Genomic DNA, 23,721 nt, shown 5'->3' with positions numbered 1-23,721 from the left:
CGACCAATGAGAAGTCTGATGAGGCGGGGCGTTTCGAGCGAACAGGTTAGATCGAGCGGCGAGGAGTTGCTTGGACTGTACCATTTCGCCACAAGAGAAAAAGTAAAGGGGTGTACGTATGACGGGATTATACCATTTCCACATAACATAGGGGGTGCTTGTGAATCGCTCTCTTCCAACCCCCCGCGCCGAGCAAATGGAGATGCCCACCTCCCCACCCAACAAAGAATGTGAATTTTCAAGCTGGAGTGTGCCATTATCCTAGCGGGGGAGGCTGAGCATGCTTCCCCCACCGTGATACCTTTAATGGTGCGCAGATTCCCCCCTGTCAAACTTCCACGGTGCAACTCCTGAGTTTCATGCCCCCGCCGCCCCTCTTCAAAGTTTATTAAGACACAGATTGCTAAGCCTGAGCTGCTAGATAGCTTAGGTCTGGAAGTTTAACATTTGTAACATATCAGGCCCGTAAATTTACATTTATTATCTCAGGCCTTTTATTTAGAGTATATAGAATTTAATTGTAGATGGCTTAGAGGTGTATTTGTAAATATACCTTGGGATATAAATCTCTAAAAGCAAACAGTCAATATAATTTTCAGAAGTTATATTTTACAAAGAAAATATGTGTTTGTGTCATATTTTTTAAAATTAATATAGCATTGTGTTCATCTTAAAGCAAAATGGAGGATCCATGACATTTCAGGATGCTATTCACATTGCAGGAGGTTGGACTTGATGTCCCTTCCAGCACTACAATTATATGATCCTGTGCCAGAGTGCAGCCTTAGCATGTTTAGCACATAAAGGCTGCTTTCTGATGACCTGTTTATTTCACATTCATCCCAATTCTTTTGCACTAACTTTGCATAGAGGTTAGACAAGGACTGAGCATTCATTCAGATTTGTTTGCAGGAGGTTATAGAATGATGCACCAAGCAAATTGCTGTTTAACACTTTCCAGTGCATTTCCCCCATCATTTTTCCTATTGCAAAAAAGTCCAGGTTGGGGGAGCAGGTTTGTTGTGCGGGAGCGCTAATCAACTTGAATTGCACAACCTCAATTTGCAGGTATGTGATCGAATTTCAGCTAAAAATAGCAACAGTCTGGAAGGGCCAAAAGGAAGAGAAAACAGCATACCTATAGCACTTTCCTTCCCTCTCCACCAAAACCCCAAATTCTCGCTCCCCCATCTCCAAGGTTCTATTTTCCTCCTCTCCTCCTTTTCCAACTCAGCTAGCCTGTTTCCCCTTCTCTGCTTCACCTGCCCTGAATGAGGACCTCCAGATCTTGCCCTCCCCTGCAAATCATGGGTCAATGCACTGCACACATAACCAAGGGAGCAGGGTGAGTGGGTTTGGCTGACAACCACAGTACCCAGCACTGCACGAGTCTTTAATCGAGTTCAGCACAAATCTAAACACACACACACACACACACACACACACAGAGTCTGCACTTTACCATTTTTGTTTTCTGCAAGAGCAAAAAATTCAGAATAAAATCTGCTGTTTATTTGCACACTTAACAGAGCATCTTTGCTATGTATTCATTCCAGAGCAAGAGTCCTTAGACTGAACTAAGAGCTCATCCAGGATCAATCCCAGATCATGTTATCATAGCCAGTGCTCAGTTCTGGAATATGCTGCATGGCAGTCACAGAGAAGCACGTGCCTCTGAGCATGGACAGAATGCCTTCACAATTATCTGTATTTTTTACTTTGTTTGCTAATTATTTATACAGCACCATCACTATGTGTGGCACTTTGCAGAATAACATAAGCAAAACAAATAAAAAATTAAAAACGGAGAGGTCTTTGCCCTGGAGAATATATCGTAATAAATCACAGCATCTAGGATTATTGAATCACATCTTATTTTTTCCATGCAGGACTGAACTCTGTTTTTGTTTTTGTTTTAGCATTTATTAAAAGAGTGAATGCAAGGGCTTTGTAAAGTCAGCTTTTCATGGATTAGCTTAGAAGGTTCCCCCCGCCCTGTTCTTGAAAATCTGAAATAATATAAGCAATAGCTGTTTCCGTATAATAGCTGCAGCCCCACTCCACCCTCATCTGTACTCCACAGGGATTATGAGAAAAGGCATCTAAGTCTCACTCAAAGGGTGTCATTTCATCTGAGGTCTGGGATACATCAGGTTCCTCCAAGTCTTCAAGGTGCATCTTGCTACAAAATGTCTCAGTGGGGGAGGAGGGGAGCAACATGAAGGGAGATTTTGCATTGTATTGTTCGGGATGCTCTGAGGTCCACTGTCACACCTGCTGCTCATATTGTCCTTCAGTGGCAGTGAAAAAGTCCTCCAGGACACCTTTCAGGAACTCAAATGTGGGCCGCTGCTCAGGGTTCTCCTTCCAGCACTGAAGCATCAGTTTGTACAGCTCTTCCGGACAGTTTTCAGGTGCTGGCATCCGGTAGCCTCGCTCCAAATTCTGTATGACCTCTGGGTTGCTCATCCCTACAGCCACAGCGCAAAGTGTTATGTTAGAAGGAGCCTGGGAAAGATCGTAGCATATATGGGTAGACTAGGATGCAGGGTAGTCCCAAGGACATCTAGGTCCAAAGAGCAAGATCCCCCACACCCGTATTAAAGGTAAAGGGACCCCTGACCATTAGGCCCAGTCGTGGCCGACTCTAGGGTTGCAGTGCTCATCTCGCTTTATTGGCCGAGGGAGTCGGTGTACAGCTTCCAGGTCATGTGGCCAAAATGACTAAGCCGCTTCTGGCGAACCAGAGCAGTGCACAGAAACGCCGTTTACCTTCCTGCCGGAGCGGTACCTATTTATCTACTTGCACTTTGACGTGCTTTCAAACTGCTAGGTAGGCAGGAGCAGGGACCGAGCAATGGGAGCTCACCCAGTCATGAGGATTCGAACCGATCAGCAAGTCCTAGGCTCTGTGGTTTAACCCACAGTGCCATCTGCGTCCCACACACCTGTATTAGGACCAACTAAAAAAACACGGCAAAGCAGCAAATTGGCTTTTGAATTTCAGAGTTCCTCAGACTTGATATTAACACCACCACTACCACCCAAAAAAAGGATCAAGGGAGAAAAGGTGGGACAGGGAATCACAGAAGCTTTGTGTGCAATATTTTAACCATCCTGGTGACTCAGGAAGCTCGTAGCAAACTCATTAGGTTGAGGCTGGTATATGCTCAATGGAAAACATTTCAGGTCACCCCAAAGAAGACTTTGTCTAGGCAGGCACCTGCCCCATCACTTCATTTTGCATTAAAGAAACTAAGGTGGTACCTTCAAAGCACATTTGAAGCACATTCTTTCCCTCAAAAAATTCTGGGCACTGTAGTTTACCTGTCACAGTTCTCAGCCACCCTTAACAAACTACAGTCCCATAATTCTTTGAGGGAAGAAATGTGCTTCAAAGACGCAGTGCATATGCAGCTTAAGTGAACAAAATGTTTGATCCAAGGAGTATTCTAAAATACCGTTATGAGTTTTGGGTGCCAGAGTTTGTAGGTGTCAGGCACCCATAAATTCTAGGTTTAGTAAGTGTTGGAATGTAATCAGTGCTTGGAGAGGCACACTCTTAATAGCTGGGCTCAGCTTATGTGTCCTACCTACCTGATAATGGCCAAGTTGTTCAGCAAACAAACACAGGTTGAGGGCCTGTCAATAAAGTCATCAACAGGGCAAACAGTCTCTGCCAGAAGCAGGTGACCGTGGAATCAGAGCATTGCCATTGTGGTTAATAGCCATTCATAGCCATCTACCATGAATCTGCTCACTTTGCTCTTCTGGTCAGATTTCAAAAGTCATGTGCAAGCCTTCCCCAACCTGGTGCCCTCCTGATGTTTGGGACGAAAACTTCCATCAGTTCCAGCCAGCAGGGCCATGGCTGGAGCTGATGCTGTTTTTCTGCTTGTTCTATTTATTTATTTCATTATTACATTTGTACTCCATCTTTTCTCCAAAGAGCTTAAGGTGGAGTACACACTTCTACCCCTCTCCATTTCATATTCACAACAACCCTGTGAGGTAGGTTAGGCTGAGAGACAGTGACTGACTCAAGAGCACACAGGCTCCATGGCTGAGCAGGGATTTGAACCCTGGTCTCCTAGCTCCTAGTCCAGTTCTCAAACGACTACACCACATTTGCTTTCCAAAGGTAAGAGTTTACGGAAGAATTTTTTTCCCCAGTGCTGCGGATCATCTATCCATTTTATTTCCAGCTATTAAGACTATCTGTATAGAATGATTTTCCCCCTCCCAGTTTTCCACCAGTGGAGACTTTAGTATGGCTTTCTGGCTGAATTTTTGAATTCACAGTGCAAGGCAGGAGAAGGGCTTTGTGGTTTTGTTTTCATAAAAGACTCCGGTTCTCCCTGTGGATACAGAGTACTTTGTGCAGGAGAGGAAATGGTTGCATTTTGCTGCTGAGAAATTCTGACCTGGGTAAGGAATCCGCCCATAGGTGATGATCTCGGTCAGCAAGATTCCGAATGACCAAACGTCTGATTTGATAGTGAATGTCCCATAATTGATAGCCTCTGGGGCTGTCCACTTAATGGGAAATTTTGCTCCTGAAATACACAAAGAATGCAGGGTTATATGATCCTTGGTGCAGAATTCAGATACTTTTCCTGGTGCTGTAACTGGTGGCTGTTAATGCGCTGACCACAAGAAGGAGCTGTACCTCCACCTGACACCAATGACTGCCCTGCAGACCTACAACCTGGTCCTGAGCAAAAGCTTATTTTTCCCATCCTTACAAGCTTTCCCAATGCAGATTTGCACGAACAGATGCAAAATTCACATTTGTACCATTGGTAAATATTTCTGGCTGCTTGTTCAGGCAACCTAGGCTGGAAATATAAACACTACTGACTGTAAGCAGGAGGAGAGGTGACAGGAACTGGATCTCATTTAGACCTTCGTTAGAAGATAAGAAGAGCCCTGCTGGATCCAGACAAAGACTCATCTTGCCCAGCATCCTGTCCTCATAGCGGCCAATCAAATGGGAAGCCCATAAGCAGGATGTGAGTGGGACAGCAGCCCTCTTCTCACCCATGATCTCTACCAACTGGTACTCAGTCAGAGGGATGATGCCTCTGGCGCTAGAGGGAGTGTCCTAAAGGTAAAGGTAAAGGGACCCCTGACCATTAGGTCCAGTCATGGCTGACTCTGGGGTTGCGGCGCTCATCTCGCTTTATTGGCCAAGGGAGGCATCGTACAGCTTCCAGGTCATGTGGCCAGCATGACTAAGCCACTTCTGGCAAACCAGAGCAGCGCACGGAAACGCCGTTTACCTTCCCGCCAGAGCGGTACCTATTTATCTACTTGCACTTTGACATGCTTTCGAACTGCTAGGTAGGCAGGAGCAGGGACCGAGCAACGGGAGCTCACCCTGTCGCGGGGATTCGAACCGCTGACCTTCTGGTCAGCAAGTCCTGGGCTCTGTGGTTTAACCCACAGCGCCACCCGGTCCTACCGGCCTTCAAAAAGCTGTTGCCTGGCTGATGTTTTGGACTCCAACCGCCATCTGCCCCAGCCAAAATGCTTCCCTGACTGGGGCTGATGGCAGTTGTAGTCCAAAACGCTAGATGGTATCAGGCTGGCAAAAGGTGTTATATTATTATTATTATTATTATTATTATTATTATTATTATTATTATTATAACTTGAAGCAACTTACAAAAAAAGAATCCCACATACATTAAAACCAACATGGAACAAAAACAAGTCAAAGCTAAAAGTACATTCATATTTATAAAAAGGCAGAACTAACACTGAAGGAGGCCACATATAACTGAAGGCCAAAGGACGGGTGGAAAAGAATCATTTTTCCTGGTGCCTAACATTTTGTGTGTGAGCGTGCGCACACACTCTCTCACACACATGCACACACCAATTCTGAAGCCACTGTGTAATACATTTCTTTTAAAATAGCTTGACTATACCTCGGTAGTCAAGAGAAAAGGGGGGAGGGACTAGACTGGATTTCCCCCCAAAAAAAAGATGGAGGAGGAGGAGAAATGGCTTCCTTCTGAAGACTGGATTCTCCTGCTCTCCATGTAACAGAGGGAACTAGGTTGAGGAAGAAGTGGGCCTTGTTATCTAAGAAGGGGACTTGCTTTCTCCTCACTGCACTGCTGAGTGAAAAATCTCTTCAGAGAGCTCCAGCTACAGGTTGCTTCAGCTCAAAACCACAGCCCCCCCATCGCAGCCTCTGTGTGCAAAGCACTTGCTCACACTTCTTCCCTCTCTCTCACACACAAAGCAGCCCCCCACCCCACCCCAGCAGGCTCTGGTTTCCTCAAGAGGTGAGTTATTGCTTTAAGCAAAGGCCTAGGCTAAGCAGCTGTGGCTGTCAGTTGCCAAGCTGTGAGATGGGGAACGGGGACGAGTGCTTATTATATGTTTTCACCCACCTGCAGTGGCAAAGGGGCAGGAGGGCAGCTGAACCACTGAGCCCCATAAGACTTTGCAAGGGGGGGTGGAGAGGAGCATCATGACCCACATTCTAGGGATCCAGCTTCCAGTACTTATGCAGGTGTGTGTGCCATGAAATGCAAGCACATCATATTTTCTGCAAGCCTATCTGCACATATAAGTCCATATAAGGCACTAGCCCCCGGGTTGGTAGAAAGTTCTGGCAGAGAAAAACTGCCTGTGATGGTGTGGGCATGTAACAGAGGGAACTGCACATGTGAGGATATTTTCACCTGTGAAATAAAGTAATTCCACATTGTGCAGGCTTGTAAAATGGCCACTCAGCCTCATGTCACCTCTGGCAAGGAATAATTTTCCTCACTCAAGAAGCTTTGCAAAACTGTCCTCCCCCCACCCCACAGCAACCCCATTTTAGGCCAATTGTGGACAGCCTTCAAGCTTGAAGGATCTATGCTGTTGTTTTTTACTAGATCCTCAATGTCCACCAACCATAGTGACTGGGGAGGCACAGCCAGAGGTAAAGTTGTGATGTGATTGTTATTGACACTTGATGCAAGAAAACTTTTACTTATGCTCACCAATCTAAGTGATACAGCTTACTATACATAATGATGTAATTTTGGTATATACACTTTGACACAACTTTGTTAAGCTAATCAGAAACATTTATCTGAGTGTTTGTTGTTGCTTTCTTTTTATGTAATTGTTGCATGTTGATATGCTCTACTGCAAACAAAGATATATCTCAATGTTTAAAGATGACAAGGATAAAAAACTATGTTACCAAAAAGAAAAAAAAACCTTTGACTCAGGGTTGGAACCAATTGCCATAGGAAGTTGCCATATACTGAGTCAGATCACTGGTTCATCTAGCTCAGTAGTGTCTACACTGACTGACGGCTGCTCTCCAGGGTTTCAGGAAGGAGTCTGGTTTAGGCAGAGGGGAAGAGAAAAGCCATTTATTGTCGCTAATGTGGGGAGTGGGAATTGGAAACCTCCCTTGATCTATTTCCTGATCATCCATTAGTCATCTACCAGTAGATCCCAATCTACATTCTCACCCCACCCCCGCCTCTGTGTTGGGCCGCAGATAACTAACACAGATAAGGCAGGACAGGTACACACACACACACACACACACACACACACACATATATATATATATATATATATTCAACAAGAGTCCATTTACAAGCAGACATCCTTGTCTGGTGTGGGGTCTAACATATGCCTTCCACCCCTTGGGGGTGGTACCAGCTGGCTGGACCCTGCAAGGACCCTTTCCTGTCACAAAGAGGCAAGCAGCAGCTGACAAGACCAGGCTGAGGAAGAAGACCCACCCTCTTGAGCTGTGTACTCATCCTCTATAAGCCGGGCCAGGCCAAAATCAGCAATCTTGCAGCAGAGCATCTCTGACACCAAGATGTTGGCAGCTCGCAGGTCACGATGGATATAATTCTTCTTTTCAAGGAAGGCCATTCCTTCTGCTATCTTTATGAGAGAAGAGGATGGGGTTGTTACATATTTCTTTATTGCAATTTCATCCCACTGCTCCCTTCCTCCCAGCAACCCAGTATAAGATTCCTTCCCCTGTTAGGTAGGTTGGAATGATAGTCATTTGAGGATAGTGCATGGCTGACAATCTCCAAGAAACTTCATGACTGAGGATTTGAACTCAGGTCTAGCCTCACCACTCTAACCACTGCACCAGACAGGTGAATGTCACCAAGAACAACTTTCCCTGCAGTTTTCCACTCACTCCGTTGATGCATCTTTCCCCTTTTCGTCTGGCAGATGTTGTTTGCTTTTCACAGCTGCCCAGCGGGCAGAATTTCAACAAGGGCAAATTTCTGCCCGGCTGTGTTTCCTTGGTTTTCTATTGTTTGTTTCATTAATATCTTAGCTCTGCACCAAGGAACATAAGCTGGCACATGAGCCCTTTGCACATACAAATATTTATCCTCACAACAATCCTGTGAGGTAGGACAGATTGAGCAGTAGTGATAGTGACTGTCAGGATCACCCAAGGGGTTTCATGGCTGAGCAAGCATGTGAATCCTGCTCTAGGTCTGACACTGGCTTTCAGCTGCTTTATATATTCTGACTTCCTACACAGAACTCTGGGAATTGTAGTTCTGTGAGGGTGCTGGGACTCATCCCCTCAGCAGCAGATATGAACCAAGAAAAATGTCAGTTTGCACTGAGCACTCCAAAAGTTAAATAAAACCTTATTACCCATGTCTTAGGTAAGCTAAGTCCATTAGCTGATGGAAAGATTAGGCACCCCATGTTTCATTTGTAATGTGGACATTATTCTAAGTTCTGTTTCCCAGCAGAAATCCTTCATCACATTTATTCTGGTGCTGAAATTAAGTTTTCAGGAAATGCAATCTAGACACCCAGCCCATCTCTCCATATCATATACTCCCACCAACTGGTCCTCTTCCACCATCCTCCCAGGTTTTATTTCTTGCCCGCTCTTATCCTCACCTGTGCTGACATATCCAGCAGTTTATAAATGGTCAGCTTGATGCCTTCAACAGCTTTGAGGAAATCCACCAAGTTTCCTGTATGGGGGTGGGAAAAAGCCTATTAAAATATGTGAGATATATTTCTGCGCAGCTCTGCTGACCTATTTTAGAGTTCCGAGCTGCTATCACTCAGCTGTGGTTGTGAACTTGAATATGTTGTTCACCCCAGGGAATGTGTGCTGCTTGTAGACCATCACTAAGGGGGGGGGGGGTTCAGTTGCTAACAGGAAAATTCAGGTTGTCTAATTAAAGTGGATGCTGTACAAGAAACCCACCTCCAAAGAACCCTGGATTTAGGGGTGGGGAATGCACTGGTAAGTGTGAGAGCAATTGCTTTGAATTGCCTCCCCACAAACAAATCAGAATGAATGCTCAATAAACAGCTGGTGTTATCTAACCTCCCTGCAAAGTTTGTGCAGATGAATCAGGATAGATGCTCAACGAACAGGTCGTCTTGAAAAGACCATTGACTCACAAGCTTCCTAGAAGCTGGTCGGCCGGCCTCTTTGCATGATCTGGAGGGAGAAAGAAATCCTTCCCTTGACCTTTACTAACAGCTATGCATTTTTGGAATCCCACCATTTATTCTCTTTCTTCTTTGCCCCTTTCCCCCTAAAGTGTCATCATGGCTTTTTGTTGGTGATGCTTGACAATTTTTGATAAATCTCAGCTCTAGGCAGATACCATCTCTGGTGCAGCCTGCTGAAGGGACATATGAGAGCCAAAATGGGTGGTAAAAGCTTTGAGAAGCAGGAAACCCCTCCCAAATCCTCTGGCTATTTTTGTGCCTTGGCAGGCTGCTCCCATTGTAGCTGTAGCTGTGTCGCACAATAACCTTTAATTTCCTTCTCTTTCTCCTCTGCCTTATGCCAAATCCAGCAAGCGAGCTGGGGTTCTGACCTCCATTAATCTAGAGCAAAGGGCACCACAGAGGAAGTGTCTAAAACAAATCTGATGATACAAGAGAGGGAGAACAGGAGGAGGAGTGGGGGCATGGGAGTCAGCACCCTCTGTCATGGGCAGGGGATAAAAAAACCCCACAGCTAATTTTACTCCCTTTCCATATTTTTCTTGCTTTTCATTCTATCCCAGGCACAGCCTAAATCTGAACGAAGAGTGGTTATAACATTCAGAGGTACTGTTGTGTGGTGTCATACATTGAGGGTCATCTTTCTGTAGCACACAAATGGGCAGTGAAGGTCAACTGATTGCATGCTAATAGACAGCGGTGGCCAACTGATATTTTCTCAGTGTGCACAAACGCCTAAAAGATGCATCTTCGATCAGCTTTGGTGGCTAGATGCTACTGTGTTAGACGGCTCTCGTAGGGACTAAAGAAGCAGTGAGGTTGCCGTGTGGTCAGCCAAACAAAGACTTGAGCTTTGCTTGTCTATCAAAGTTGGAGAGGCCCCTGTGTTTCCTCTTGCTGCCAGCTTCAAGTTCTCTCGTGCCTAATGGGCCAAAATCCATTTAAGGTGACATATCTGCTATTTATAATACGTTGGAGCCGTATTCTGAGCCATTCTAAAGAGAACAATCAAGGGAACATTCCTGTATTCTTGCTGCCTGGAAGAAGGAGCCTTAGTTGGCTATTTGCCTTCAGAGAAACTGCTTTAAAGATAAGCACTTTCGGTTTGGATGCTTGCCTGTTCCCTCATGCTTAACGTTTGTGCAAATACGCAGGTATCAATGCTCTCCTTTGAGTGCTGTCTCCAGTCATCTCTCCCAACAGGAAAAGAACCCTGAAGCACAAGCCTTCCCCAACCTGAAGACCTATAGATGCTTTGGACTGCAACACCATCAGTACACAGGCAGTCTAGAACATCTGGAGGGCCTTAGGTTGGGCCCTATAAGACTAGAAAAAACTTCGCTCACTGCATACTTAAACTATGTCCCTCCCACAGGAGGCAGTGGGGGCCGGAAATTCAGCTTTACAAGAGGACTGGACAAATTTAGAAACTGCAGAAGGGGGGGATTGTCACGTTAGTGATTTGATTTCTGGGAAATTATGGGCAGTGGGAGTCAATGGTACCATCTTGAGCAGGTAAGAAGGCCCTGTCTGCTGTCCTGCTGCTGCATTGGACACTAGCAAGTTGTCAGGACTCTCTCCCAACGTTGCCAGGAGAAGTTCAGGATGGAACGTGGGACCTTCTGCTGCACAGCAAAGGCCCTTCCACTGAGCTATGGCCTGGAGTCTCTGGAGAACCCCTGGCATAAAATGAAGCTCTGCCAGAGTGAAGGAGCAGGTAATGCTGTCTAGCGCCTCACCTTTTTCCATGTACTCAGTGATGATGTACATGGGCTTCTGGGTCACCACAGCATAAAGCCTCACCAGCCGGGGATGCCGCAGTTTCTTCATCAGGTTAGCTTCAGCCAGGAAGGCCTCAGGCGACATGCTGCCTTGCTTCAGACTCTTGATGGCGACTTTTGTGTGGCCGTTATAGTAACCTGCCGAGGGACAGAGTGAGGATCTCAGCTCAGGGGGACTGGAGCCAGGATTTGGGATTGCACCTGGCAATGCATGTACCTCCACAAAGGCACCCTTGATGAGTGAAGGGACCAATGGATGTCTGGTGGAAGAACTGAGGTGTTAAAAGACCCCAAGACTGCCCTCGTTTTTTAATCACTGAAATGTTGCTGGACATGCTTTAAATCTTATCACCATGAAGGCTAGAAACTTGCTGGGTTTTCCAAAATCAAAGCTGAGGTTCCTTGGCTGAAATCTATGGTCAAGCAGGATGCCGATGACCCCTGCCTCCACCAGTCTTTCCCTGCTGCCACCCCTGCTACTCACCCATCCAAACTTCTCCAAACTGCCCGGCTCCCAGTTTCTCCACCAGCTTGAGGCTCTCCCGAGGCACCTCCCACTCATCCTGCCACCAGGGTTTCTGTGGTTTCTGAGTCTGGCAGGGCTTGCCGAGGCGGGTGCAAAGCCCATCTGTGTTGCCTGTGAAGAAACGAAAGAAAGACAGAAGCTGAAGGTCGGGGGGGTGGGGCAGCAGAAGATGTGTTTACACCATCCGGCTAAGAGAACATTAGAACACAAGAAGAGCCTGCTGGATCAGTCCAATGGTCTCACAGTGGCCAACCAGATGCTTGTGCAAAACCTGCAAGCAGGATTTGAGCACAAGAGCTCTCTCCCCTCCTGCGATTTCCAGCAGCTGGTATTCAGAAGCATTTGCTGCCTCTGACTGGAGGCAGAGTATAGCTATTGTGACTAACCCTCGATAGCAGTGCACAAGAAGCACAGGAGGTGGCAAGTGTCATGCTCCTTGTGGGGCCAGATCTGCTGCCCCTCCCAGCTGTCTCCAACCTGCTGCTTAAGATGACTGCCTCACCAAGCTTCATGGGCAGCCCAGGCCAGGGCACCAAACAGGTGAAAGCTGGCTTTGAGCAACAGATGTATTGGTGGCACCAGCTTTCGTGGACCAGAGCCCCCTCCAGGAGAAGGAGCAGTGTCCTTCCTCCCAGCAGCCAGGACAGGCAGAGAGAGGCTTTCAGGGTTGGGTGGCCTCTTTAGCCTTACTCATATAATGCTCCACCAGCTGGTGCAGGCTCTCAAAGGTGATGCGAGGGGAGATGTAGAAGCCGCCGTTGTCCATATTGCGGATCTTATAGTGCTTCACGACTTCTCCCTGGTTCTTGTCAAAGTCACGGATGGAGAGGGAAAAGGAACCTGAGGAGACACGCAAGGAAACAGAGTGAAGAGGTTGGATCCTGGATTTCTTTTGTCCCCTTACACCCAGAAACATGTGTGCTCCTCCCCACTCCCCACAACCCCCCCCCCCAGCATTTGCCTTGCTGATTTCCGCCCCCCCTTCTGTCAAAATTCCACAGATATTTCTCCCTCAGCTTTTTGTCTCCCTGGCGCTTCCTCTTTCCCCCTCTGTAGACCCACACTCCAAGAAAATGATGCTGGTCTTTAAAAAATTATTTTATTTACACCACAAAATCATTCAGATATTTTATTTTAAACAGGAACCCCAAATTTCTCTCAAATGTTAAGAATGTCTTCTGGTTCTTTCAACAGAATGGAACAGCACCCTCAAAGTGGTCCAGCCAGGCACCATACCAATGAGATAATATTCAAGAAGTAGAGAGAATCAATACCTGCTGAACACTCTGGTTTAGAACATAAGAACTAAAGACGAGCCTGCTGGATCAGGCCAATGGCCCATCTAAGCCAGCATCCTGTTCTCTCAGTGGCTCTAGCCTGAGCATGGCTTGGTTAGCTATCACCCAATGGCAGGATGAAAGAGGTGCTTGTGTGTATGAAAGGAAAATTAGGGAAACTTCTCTCGACTCAGGATGTGTACACATTCCCATCTTAGAGCGCAGCTATGACCTTCTTTTTCTCTATTCAGAGCAAAGCTGGCTTGGGGAAAAATACGCCAAAGCACAGTACAGTGGTACCTCGGGTTAAGAACTTAATTCGTTCTGGAGGTCTGTTCTTAACCTGAAACTGTTCTTAACCTGAGGTACCACTTTAGCTAATGGGGCCTCCCGCTGCTGCTGCGCCGCCACCACGCAATTTCTGTTCCCATCCTGAGGTAAAGTTCTTAACCTGAGATACTATTTCTGGGTTAGTGGAGTCCGTAACCTGAAGCATCTGTAACCCGAGGTACCAATGTATTTCATAAGAAATGACAATATAGATGTGGATTGTAGCTACAAGTCATGTGTACACACCACTTCCCAAACCAGAAGCAGGAGCACACTAGATGCAAAGTGTGCACACAGACTCTTAATTTATTTTAATCTTTCTCCAGCCTCTGTTACAATTCCTGGAGAGAGAGAATGACCCTGTGTGGATACATGTGTGTGGGTGTGACACACATGCCTGCCCTGGGCCCTCTTCCCTCACCGCCCCCTAATTTGGGCACAGTGGTAGCGGCTGTTGATTACCTTTGGTGGATTCACTCTCCCGAATGAGGAAAGCGCCATGCGTGTTGCCTGCGGTCAGGAGCTGCCGTTCTGCATCCTTCCTGCTGAGAGCTTTGAAAAACCAGCTGCAAGAAAGAAGTAGCACAGAGAGGTTTACAGAGTTTGAGCCTTTCAGTATGCTTCAGGTAGGCAACAGCCATTTTAATTTAAAGCAAAAGAAAACATTAATCAATAAAATGTTCAACTTTTCAGGTGTGTGTGTGTGTGTGTGTGTGTGTGTTTAAACAAAATTTCCAAGGAATAACACCCCTTCCAGCACCCACTCTATCTTGAGAACCCAAAGGCCATAGTCACACCAATCATTTGTGAATATGAGGCCTTCTGCATGCCCTTCTCCTTAACAAACAGATTAACTAACAGCGCCACACTAAGCAATGAGTCCCATTGAGTTCAGTGAGATGTACTCAGAGAAGTTAATGGGTATAAGATGGTAGCTTACTTTCAGAGGAACGGTCCTGAGTAGACATGTCTATCCAAGATTGCACTTTTTGGCCACACACTTAAGCACCATTAAACTCTTTGGGACAATCATGCCTAGGATGGCACTGTAAAATATCATACAGTTGATTACTTTCTATTTAATTGGGTTTTTGGAGGGGCACCGCATGTGGAGAAAAGTGGAGATGTTTTTACTCACGGCTCTTGCTCCAGGGTGTTCATCCTGGCAACAAAGTTTCTTGGAATGTAACCCACTCGCCCGGTGGTGAGAGACTGCGCTTTCCACCATTCCCCAGTCCTAAAGGGGAAGAATTGAATACCAGTCATTCTCCTACCTTTGCTTGATCTTGATCCCACATCCATCAGGCAAAGGGAAAGAACAGACCAAAACCTGATAGTCTTGTGTCACCTTGAATGAGTTCCTTTGCCTTTGATTCTAATCCAGCAAACACACATGGGCTGCATTCACACGGCAGTTAATTCCATTTCCCCCAATCTTTCCATAGCTATTAGTTTCTGCATTACATTTCTGCTTTCACAAGACATGAAAGCCACCTCCAAATATATAGTGGAATATAGCCACAAATTTAATGCTGATTTCTATGTTATTTGCTTCCAGGGGGGAAAAAAATCTGTTTTCATTTCTTTATTAAGTTCAGCTTCTATTGAGCATTTAACTCCAAATGCCAGCAGACACAATGATAAGGGTTTGAACCATCGAAAAATATGGAATTCCCCCCACTGTTTCGGTGAACGTTCAACTTATGGCTACCATTCTAAGTATGAGCGCGTTCAACCATATTGACATGTATCAACCATAGTGTCTTGGTCAAAAGAGGTCAACATTTTTTTCTGAATGACATGGTAGAAGGCCATGTGTCATGGGATGCAAACCCACAATGCTGCTGCTGCTGCTGCTTGGGTGTGACAGATGATTATTTTGTTGGTGCCAGACCTAAAGGTAACACTCTAACGTGGAAGAAGACTTACTCTTCCAGTACCCGGAGCTGTTCACCTTTCCGGAGCACCAGATCTCCATCATGCAGCGACTCATAATCATATAATGCAACCACCAGTTTATCTATAAAGAAAATCAGCATGTCACTATAAGACAAACCAGGTTTCAGGACTAGAAGAGATGTTATTTTGAATTCAGCTCACATAACATCCACTACCCCCCCCTTCCTTAACGTGGTGCCCTCCAGATGTTTTGGAACACCACCTTCATCAGCTGCAGCCAGCATGTACTGACTGTGCTAATGGGATTTGTAACCCAAAACATCTGGAGGGCACTAGGCTGGAGAAGGTTGTACTCCATGAAGGACTTTAATATTTTCTCAGGGGCTATCATGTCATAATGTGATCCTGCTCATGTCCTGCTCATGTCTCAAGATTGAATCACGGGGCCTTTTTGGTGTTGGCACCAAAACCGTGGAATGCCCTTCCCAAGAAGACCTGCTGGTCCCTTCTTGCTTTGCGGAGGACCCTCAAGGTTCATCTCCATGGTGTATAGATGTTTTTAAAATGTCTTTAGTCTGCCTTATTCTGACCTTAGTCTTGCTAGTTGTTTTATGCTTGTGGGATGTAAACACAGGAGCAGTCAATGACAACATTCCTAGAGTGTACATGTTAGAACATGGGGAGGGATGTCTGTCCAGCAAGCAGGTAAACTTCCTGGGGACGGACTTCCTCTGCATGTGACCAGAGGTGGGTGTGGCCTCACCTGTGCAGGTAAATGATAAAAGCACAGGGCAGGTGTCATTCTCTTGCCTCTTGCCTCTCTTGCCTCTCTCATCTTCATCTTCTGAAGGAGCAACATGCCCTCTTGGCTCTCAGCCAAAAGAGGAGGATAGGACTATCTTGCTATAAGATAGATTCTGAATGTATGTAAACTTTTTAAAGCTGTCTGCCTTCTGGGATCATATTGTGAACAGAACATGAGTAAACTCTTTTATACTTTTATAAAGACTGTGTCATGTCTTGTATTTTAAGAGGGAACAAAAGGGGAAATTACCAGAGTAATTATTATAGAGGTTCTGGCGAACCTGTGCAGACGTTACCGTTGCGAACTTAAAGGGGAATGTCATAAACTCTGCTGATATTTTGGGAGCTTGTTAGCACAAGTTGGATTATGATATAATCTCACAATATGTCCTCTCCTGCACCCCAGAACATTCTCACAATGCTTCACTATGATTTTGATTGTTGTAATGGTTTGTATTCTTCACTAGGTGTTTTGAATGTGCCAGCATAGAAAACCAGAACAGAAATTTATTAAACAAGCAAAGACTGGATCAATCACAGAAACAACCCACACATTCACCATTGTAGAGGGTGGGGGGAATGTTTTTAGTGGTGCCTGTAGAGCGATCAGAAAAGTTCATCTCAGGCTCCTTTGATATGTTTCAGATAACACTGAAATGCAGGTCTTTCAAGACAGGGAGCACAGTGGTCTGGGCCTCTCTCTCTGCTAGCTACCACGACCCTGGCAATGGCCCCTGGCCTAGCTGGTCTCTGCTCTTGAGTTGCCTATTTGACCAACCCACTCCAAGACTGTTTTTGCATCCCCAATAAATCCAGACAGTCTTTGTGCTATAGTTAGAAGTTGGAAGAAAGGCAAGATTTTAACCTTGAAGAGGTGAGCTGGGAGGAGGAACAGTTTCGCAAGACATCAGAGGATTGTACATTTCAGACCCATTGGAAATCAGCCTCTGTGGAAGAAACAAAGTTCAAATCAAGGATCCTTCCATAGCAGTGATCCTCGGATTTCCCACCAGCCCTATAATTTTATGACTTCCCCCTTATTTTTCTTGGGCTTTGTCACATTAATGAGAAAAATAATGTGGAAGCAAAGTGGGGCAAAGACTTTATGCAGAGTTAGTTAGAATTAAAAGTTGCCCTGCTGGGGCAGGTTGACATACAGCTTGAATTCCAGCATCTAAAATTATGCATTGCAGTTTAATGGACAGGTTGGGGCAGGAAATGGATTAAACAGTAGAAAGGTGCAATTGGGCTTATTATCAGAGTGGGGAGAGTGAGCAGCTAGGTCTTGAAGTTTATGCAAAACCTGATAAGGAGCTAGTGTGGGCTTTTAAGAAAAATTGTGTGGCAACTTTTGCAAGGTCTCTCACCTGGGACTTGGTGGCAGGGTCAATAGGGTAATGGCATGTCTCACAAATTTCTATGTTTTCATCCCAGTCATCATCGTAGTCACTGCAGCAGCAACCCATAATCTCTGCATGGGGAAAACAAGAGACAGGCTATAAATTCAGGTTCACGTCTCTGTTCTGCTAAGGATAACATTCATCAAGTCAAAAGAATTAAATTCATAGAGCAGCTATGGTTGATCACTTGCTAGCAGTTCTGAATAACTGGGGGGGTGGGGGTCAAAAGGAACCCCATATTTGGATCAATGGATTCATGCCTGACTGGTGCAAGCAGTGCATGAGTGGAGGGAAACATGCATGAAAATGGAGAATGGCAATTAATTTACCATAGTTCTCAAGATTCATGTGGCTCTCAACCTGGTCGTCCTGTCCCATCTCGTCCCACCCCCTGCCCTGCCCAATCCTAACCCGTTAGACACACAGAGGCATAAAAGGCAGAGTGAAATAAAGGGTAGAGTCATTTATGATAGGGTTGCCATATTTAAAGAGGTAAAAATCTGGACACCTACTTGTCCCACAACCATCTGCCACCGCAGAGCCTCAGTTTACAAAGGTTTCTCTTCCATGCTCTGTTCTATATCAACAGTGATCACACACTTCTACAAATTACACTCAAAGGTGTTATAGGGCTCATATTAAGCAAACACTATTAAAACCACAAGGTCCGTTTAGTTAAAGCTATAGTTTTTCCAGTAGTGATGTATGGAAGTGAGAGCTGGACCATAAAGAATCCTGATCACTGAAGAATTGATGCTTTTGAATTATGGTGTTGGAGGAGACTCTTGAGAGTTCCATGGACTGCAAGAAGATCAAACCTCTCCATTCTTAAGGAAATCTGATGTTGGGAAAGATTGAGGGCACAAGGAGAAGGGGACGACAGAGGACGAGATGGTTGGACAGTGTTCTCGAAGCTACCAACATGAGTTTGACCAAACTGCGGGAGGCAGTGGAAGACAGGAGTGCCTGGTGTGCTCTGGTCCATGGGGTCACAAAGAGTTGGACACGACTAAAAGACTAAACAATAACAACAATTAAAACCACATTGCTGCCTTCAATGATTTGCATGGATTGGGAAAAGCTGCAATTCTGAAAACTCCAGGCGCAACAGCCTGCTCTGCACCTGCTCTGCACCAAGGATAAGTGTGTGTGCCTTTCACTATTCATTTTGGCGATGCAGCCTTACCTTCTCCCATGCAAATTAATGGAGATGGTGATTTTAAAACTTTAGTACATAAATATTATTTCATTTAAATCTTATTGCACAAATAATTTAATTTTTCAGATAGATAGATAGATAGATAGATAGATAGATAGATAGATAGATAGGCATTTTAGCACTAATTAGAATATATATTTTAAATAAATACCTAAACAGCTTGATAAAATGGCACAGGCTAGAAAGGTCATAGGGAAGGTGCCCTGTGTGGCAATAGGTTCAATATGTCAGCACACACCTGTCACAACCAGGCCCCTTAAAGAAGATGGGAGAGCTAAGAGGCAAAATCCCAAAATGGTTTTAGACCTTCTAGGGGGCAGTGGAAATGATTTTCACTGCTCAACAGCTTCAAGAAAAATGCAAAGAAAAAATTAATCCTTGTATATGGCATTTATTAACCTAAGGCCTTCGACAATGTAAATTTTAATGCCCTGTGGACTGTCCTTCTGAAAACTGGCTGCCCAGATAAATTTGTGAACATCATTCAACTCCTCCATGATAACAATGGCTCTCAAAGTGAACTATTCACAGTGGAATCAGGTGTTAAACAGGGTTGTGTTATTGCCCCAACTCTATTCATTATTTTCATTGCCACGATCCTACACTTTGTTGAAGGGAAACTCCCCACCAGAGTAGAAATCATATATCGAACAGATGGAAAGCTCTTTAATTTGAGTAGACTGAAAGCAAAGAATAAGGTCATGGTAACTTCCTTCATAGAGCTTCAGTATGCTGATGACAACATAGAATGTGCACACTCAGAGGATGTCCCCCAAACCATCCTAAATATCTTTGCAGAAACTTATGAAAAGCTTGGCCTATCACTCAACATCCAAAAAACCAAAGTGCTGCACCAACAGCACATAACAACCTCTGCAGCTCCACAAATCCAACTCAGTGGTGTAATGTTGGAAAGTGCTGATCACTTCTCCTACCTGGGCAGTTATCTTTCCACAAGAGCCGACATTGATGCCAAAATCCAGCATTGCCTGAGCTCTGCGAGTGCAGCTTTCTTCTGATTGAAGTGCAGAGTGTTTGAAAACAGGGACATTCGCAGAGAAACCAAAACGCTTGTTTACAAAGTTATTGTACTACCAACCTTACTGAATGCTTGTGAAACATGGAGCACTTAAAAACACCATCTCCAACTCCTCAAAAGATTCCATCAACAGTGTCTCCGAAAAATTCTGCACATCACTTGGGAAGACTGGCAAACTAATGCCAGTGTACTGGAAGAAGCAAAACCTATGTCTCCACTGTGGAAGGACGTGTGGATCCAGAATTGGCCTCCACAGTGACTTACAGACTCACTGTTAAGACCGTGTTCATGGAAGACAATCTTACTCGGCTACGAATGATAGCCATAGAAGAAGAAGACCTTCAGATTTCTTGTTTATTGAGCATTCACCCTGCTTTGCCTGTGCAGAAGTTATAGGATGTCAGCTATTTATTAAGGATCATCCTGATTTTTTAAAAAATGTATTTCACATTCTTCAAGAAATATCAACATAAAAACATGCAGCAGATGAACCGTTCTGATGCGGACCCTGCTATACTGCATATGATGTAACCGCTTCTATTCAAATTTGGACTTTCTGCAATCTTGAGAAATGATGGAAGAACTATAGGGAAAACAAGGGAGGGCAAATTGTTGAATGCTGATATCATGTGGATGCCCCACAAAACCTAGGTGAATGAGGAATTAAATGTCTAGTGTTTGAAACTTCCCTAAACCTCATACAAGAAAATACGCATAAAACTGTGGGAGGTAATGAAAACCCAGAACTAGAAAATCTTTCCAATATGATGCACAATTTCTTTTTCTTTTTTCTTTGCTAAGTATGTGGGAGGAAGTCTGGTTATACCCATGATTCAAGTGTTGACAGCTAAGGGAGTGGGATGGTTTGAAAGTACAAAAACAAAACAAAAAACGCCTATCATTGCATGTTCCTCCCTGAAGTCTAACAAGGTTTGTTCACGAGGATTGGGCCAATTATTGATAGAAGTAAAGGTTCACTTTTCAGTACAGTTTTTAGATTTTGGTAATGGAATAGAATAATTGCCAAATTTATGCACAAGCAAGCAAATCCAGGATTTAGCAGAATAACTTCTGTCAAAATATTGTTCATTGTTTGATTACTAAATGACTGCTACTATAGCTATAGCTAAATTTGATTACTTAACGACTGCTACTATAGCTAAGTTGAAGGTAAAAAATACAACTCAATTTATGTTTAAGCCACAGGCTACTATAACAACGAAGAATGCTCAAGTAGATGGACCCTCTAAGACTAGATTAAGGATCCTAATTAAGGATTAGATTAGATCCTTGATCTGCAGGAGAAGATAGTAACAGGATTACAATACAGTGGTACCTCGGGTTACATACGCTTCAAGTTACATACGCTTCAGGTTACAGACTCTGCTAACCCAGAAATAGTACCTCGGGTTAAGAACTTTGCTTCAGGATGAGAACAGAAATCATGCTCTGGTGGAGCGGCAGCAGCGGGAGGCCCCATTAGCTAAAGTGGTGCTTCAGGTTAAGAACAGTTTCAGGTTAAGAACAGACCTCCAGAACGAATTAAGTACTTAACCCAAGGTACCACGGTACATTTATTAAAACTACCAATGATTTAGAAGGATATCTATCAGACATAGCCTAGTTTTGTGTTTTTTTACACTGGGTGTTTACCGCGTTAATTATTTCAGTTCATCTGATCAAAAGGATTGGAAAGCCCAAGATCAAAAAAATCATTTAAAGTTGATGTCTTTGTGGCGCCGGGCAAATTAAAGAACTGCCACTTTACCTTATGTATCAAGATTTAAGGGAGAAAGACCCTGAATAAATATAATAATCACTCGTTATTGGGAAAATATTATAACTATTCTGGAGGGAAAAGACTGAAATGTTATAAATCATATTGCTTGTGTGTTGTATGAAGCTGCAAAATGAGCCCCTACATGTAGCTACCCCAAAATCCCAAGTGGTGAGAAACTCCAGAGGTTTCTGAACTTATCCAGGGTTTGGTTTCATTGGAATGAAGGCCAGCAGAGACTGTGGTGTCTTTAGGGGATATGGCACCCCTTTCCTTATAAACAAGGACTCAGGTCGGGGGCAAAAATCTAAAAATGGTGCAATGGTTGAGACAATTTTTATAAAAGTGCAGTGTGTTGTAGCAGAGTGGGGATGTGCAGGGTATTAATTGTTGTTGTTGTTTTCCCAGTGTGCTATAGTGAATGTAGGACAAGGAGGTAGGAGATCAGGGTTCAAATCTTCCCATGAGGCATGACCTTTGGCCCCATCACTGCTTCTCAGCTTAACCTACCTCGCAGGGTTGCTGTGAGGATAAAAGGAGAGAGGGAGAACCATGTATGCCACCTTGAGTTCCCTGGAGAAAAGTTGGGGTATAAATTGAATAAGCAATGCAATCGCTGAAAGCTGGTATGGGGCAATGCAGGAACAATGGGGATTACCAATGACGAAGAGAACTACCAATTCCAGTGTTGCCTCAACACACGCATTCACGGGCGTCGCAGTCTGCAACACATTTGCCAGGGAGTAATTCAGATTGAACATTTTTGGAACATGTGCTCTCGTAGTAATAGCGCTTTCCAGAGCTTACTTTACAGGGTGGGTGTAAGGTCTGCAACAAGACTGGGTATTCAAGGTGCTTTCAACACTCTTACAGTGCATATCTCTTCATGCTCCTATTATTTCAATGGGACTTACTCCCAGAGAAGTGCACATAGAATTCTAGCTGGTTCAAGTGCTTTGTAAATGTTAAATACTGCTGTTTTCATGCTGTACAATAGACATTATTATATAGTATGCACATTAATTAACACAATGCAATATTTGTACAGAAGCACTTTTATCCACCTCAACTATTAATTCTATTATTAATTTGGTTTACTATATCTTTTAAAAAATGAAACTTAAGGCAACTTACAAAAATGTTTTCTTTCATCTCTTTTTTTCTCTTTTATTCACTTAATTGTCATGTATCTTGATTGTGTTCTATGTGGATATATACATAATTTACGTTGCACACATTGCATTTCTGTGTAAATAGTACATGTGATATTTGAGATTCGCTTAGTAAAGCTATAAACATATCACACACACAAAAATATGTATACTGATGTCTACATTTTTAAAGGGAGAAATGGTTTGTGTTTGCCTTCTTAATGGTTTATGCCTCTCATTTTAAGCTCATCTTTTTCAATTTTTTATTTTAAATGCACTGCCTGCTTTTCAACCTACAGGGCCCCAAAAGAAAGAAAGAAAGAAAGATCAGTGCAGATGTTGAAATTGTAATAAAATCGTTACATTAAAGAAATAAACAATGGGAGATAATGTTATGATGCTTTTAACTCAGAAGCTTCCCCACTACAACCAAATATAATGTTTTAATATCCACATAAAAGAACAAATATAATGGACTTGACAGGTCTTCCTTGGGAGAGAATTCGTGTGTCTGTGTGTACAATTCTTGCCTAGAGTTGAGAACTATACGGGGCCACCTGGTCCTTGTCCACGCCTCACCTGGCCATATTTGCCCGCTGTCACTTACCTGTTAGCAGGGTGAAAACTAGTCTCTCTCCGGTTCCCACAAATTGAAAGGGAGGGAAATGGCTTCTTCCTCATCACATTGGGCAGTGAATCATAGTGTGTCTAGAGTGCCAAAAGGCTCCAGGAGATCTCAGACGCATACCCTGTCCTTCTCTCTCTTTCTCTCGCCACCTTCTCTGTTGATTTCCTGCCCTCCGAGTGCTTTGCACAGACAGCTCTAGAAGCTTGTTCTCAGCACTTGTTTGACCACAAAAGGTTCCAAGGCTGCTAAGAAAACCCAGAGGTTTCCTGCCAACTTCAAAGCCCTCCCTGCTGTCGTGCTGGATGGTGCCACTGGCCCCACGTGGATCCCATGTCCCACATTGTGTAGCTCTTTGCACATCTGACACGGTCAGCTCCTATCCAAGCCCAGGGGACTCCTGTGAG

General features: G+C 44.4%; 1 protein-coding gene across 2 annotated transcripts; it reads right to left on the bottom strand.

Moving 5' to 3' along the window:
* Positions 1 to 1,822: 1,822 nt before the first annotated feature.
* LCK (LCK proto-oncogene, Src family tyrosine kinase) lies at positions 1,823 to 23,510 on the bottom strand. 2 transcript variants are annotated; one of them, XM_081872154.1, is made up of 13 exons: positions 23,293 to 23,510; positions 17,471 to 17,574; positions 16,969 to 17,050; positions 15,330 to 15,420; positions 14,539 to 14,637; positions 13,863 to 13,966; positions 12,484 to 12,633; positions 11,752 to 11,904; positions 11,226 to 11,405; positions 8,917 to 8,993; positions 7,767 to 7,917; positions 4,425 to 4,556; positions 1,823 to 2,471 (listed from the first exon to the last, which is right to left on the bottom strand). In XM_081872154.1, exons 2-13 carry the CDS (start codon positions 17,567 to 17,569, stop codon positions 2,269 to 2,271), a joined length of 1,521 nt encoding a protein of 506 aa, XP_081728280.1. In that variant the 5' UTR covers positions 17,570 to 17,574; positions 23,293 to 23,510; the 3' UTR covers positions 1,823 to 2,268. The 2 variants fall into 2 exon arrangements, with proteins under 2 accessions (XP_081728280.1, XP_081728281.1); XM_081872155.1 differs by having other exon boundaries at positions 23,297 to 23,510.
* Positions 23,511 to 23,721: the final 211 nt, after the last annotated feature.

This window comes from Podarcis erhardii (genome assembly GCF_964252035.2).
Source record: "Podarcis erhardii genome assembly, chromosome: 7".
NCBI lineage: Eukaryota > Metazoa > Chordata > Lepidosauria > Squamata > Lacertidae > Podarcis > Podarcis erhardii.
The sequence above is the reverse complement of the archived record's forward strand: the minus strand, read 5'-3'. Positions and strand labels throughout refer to the sequence as shown.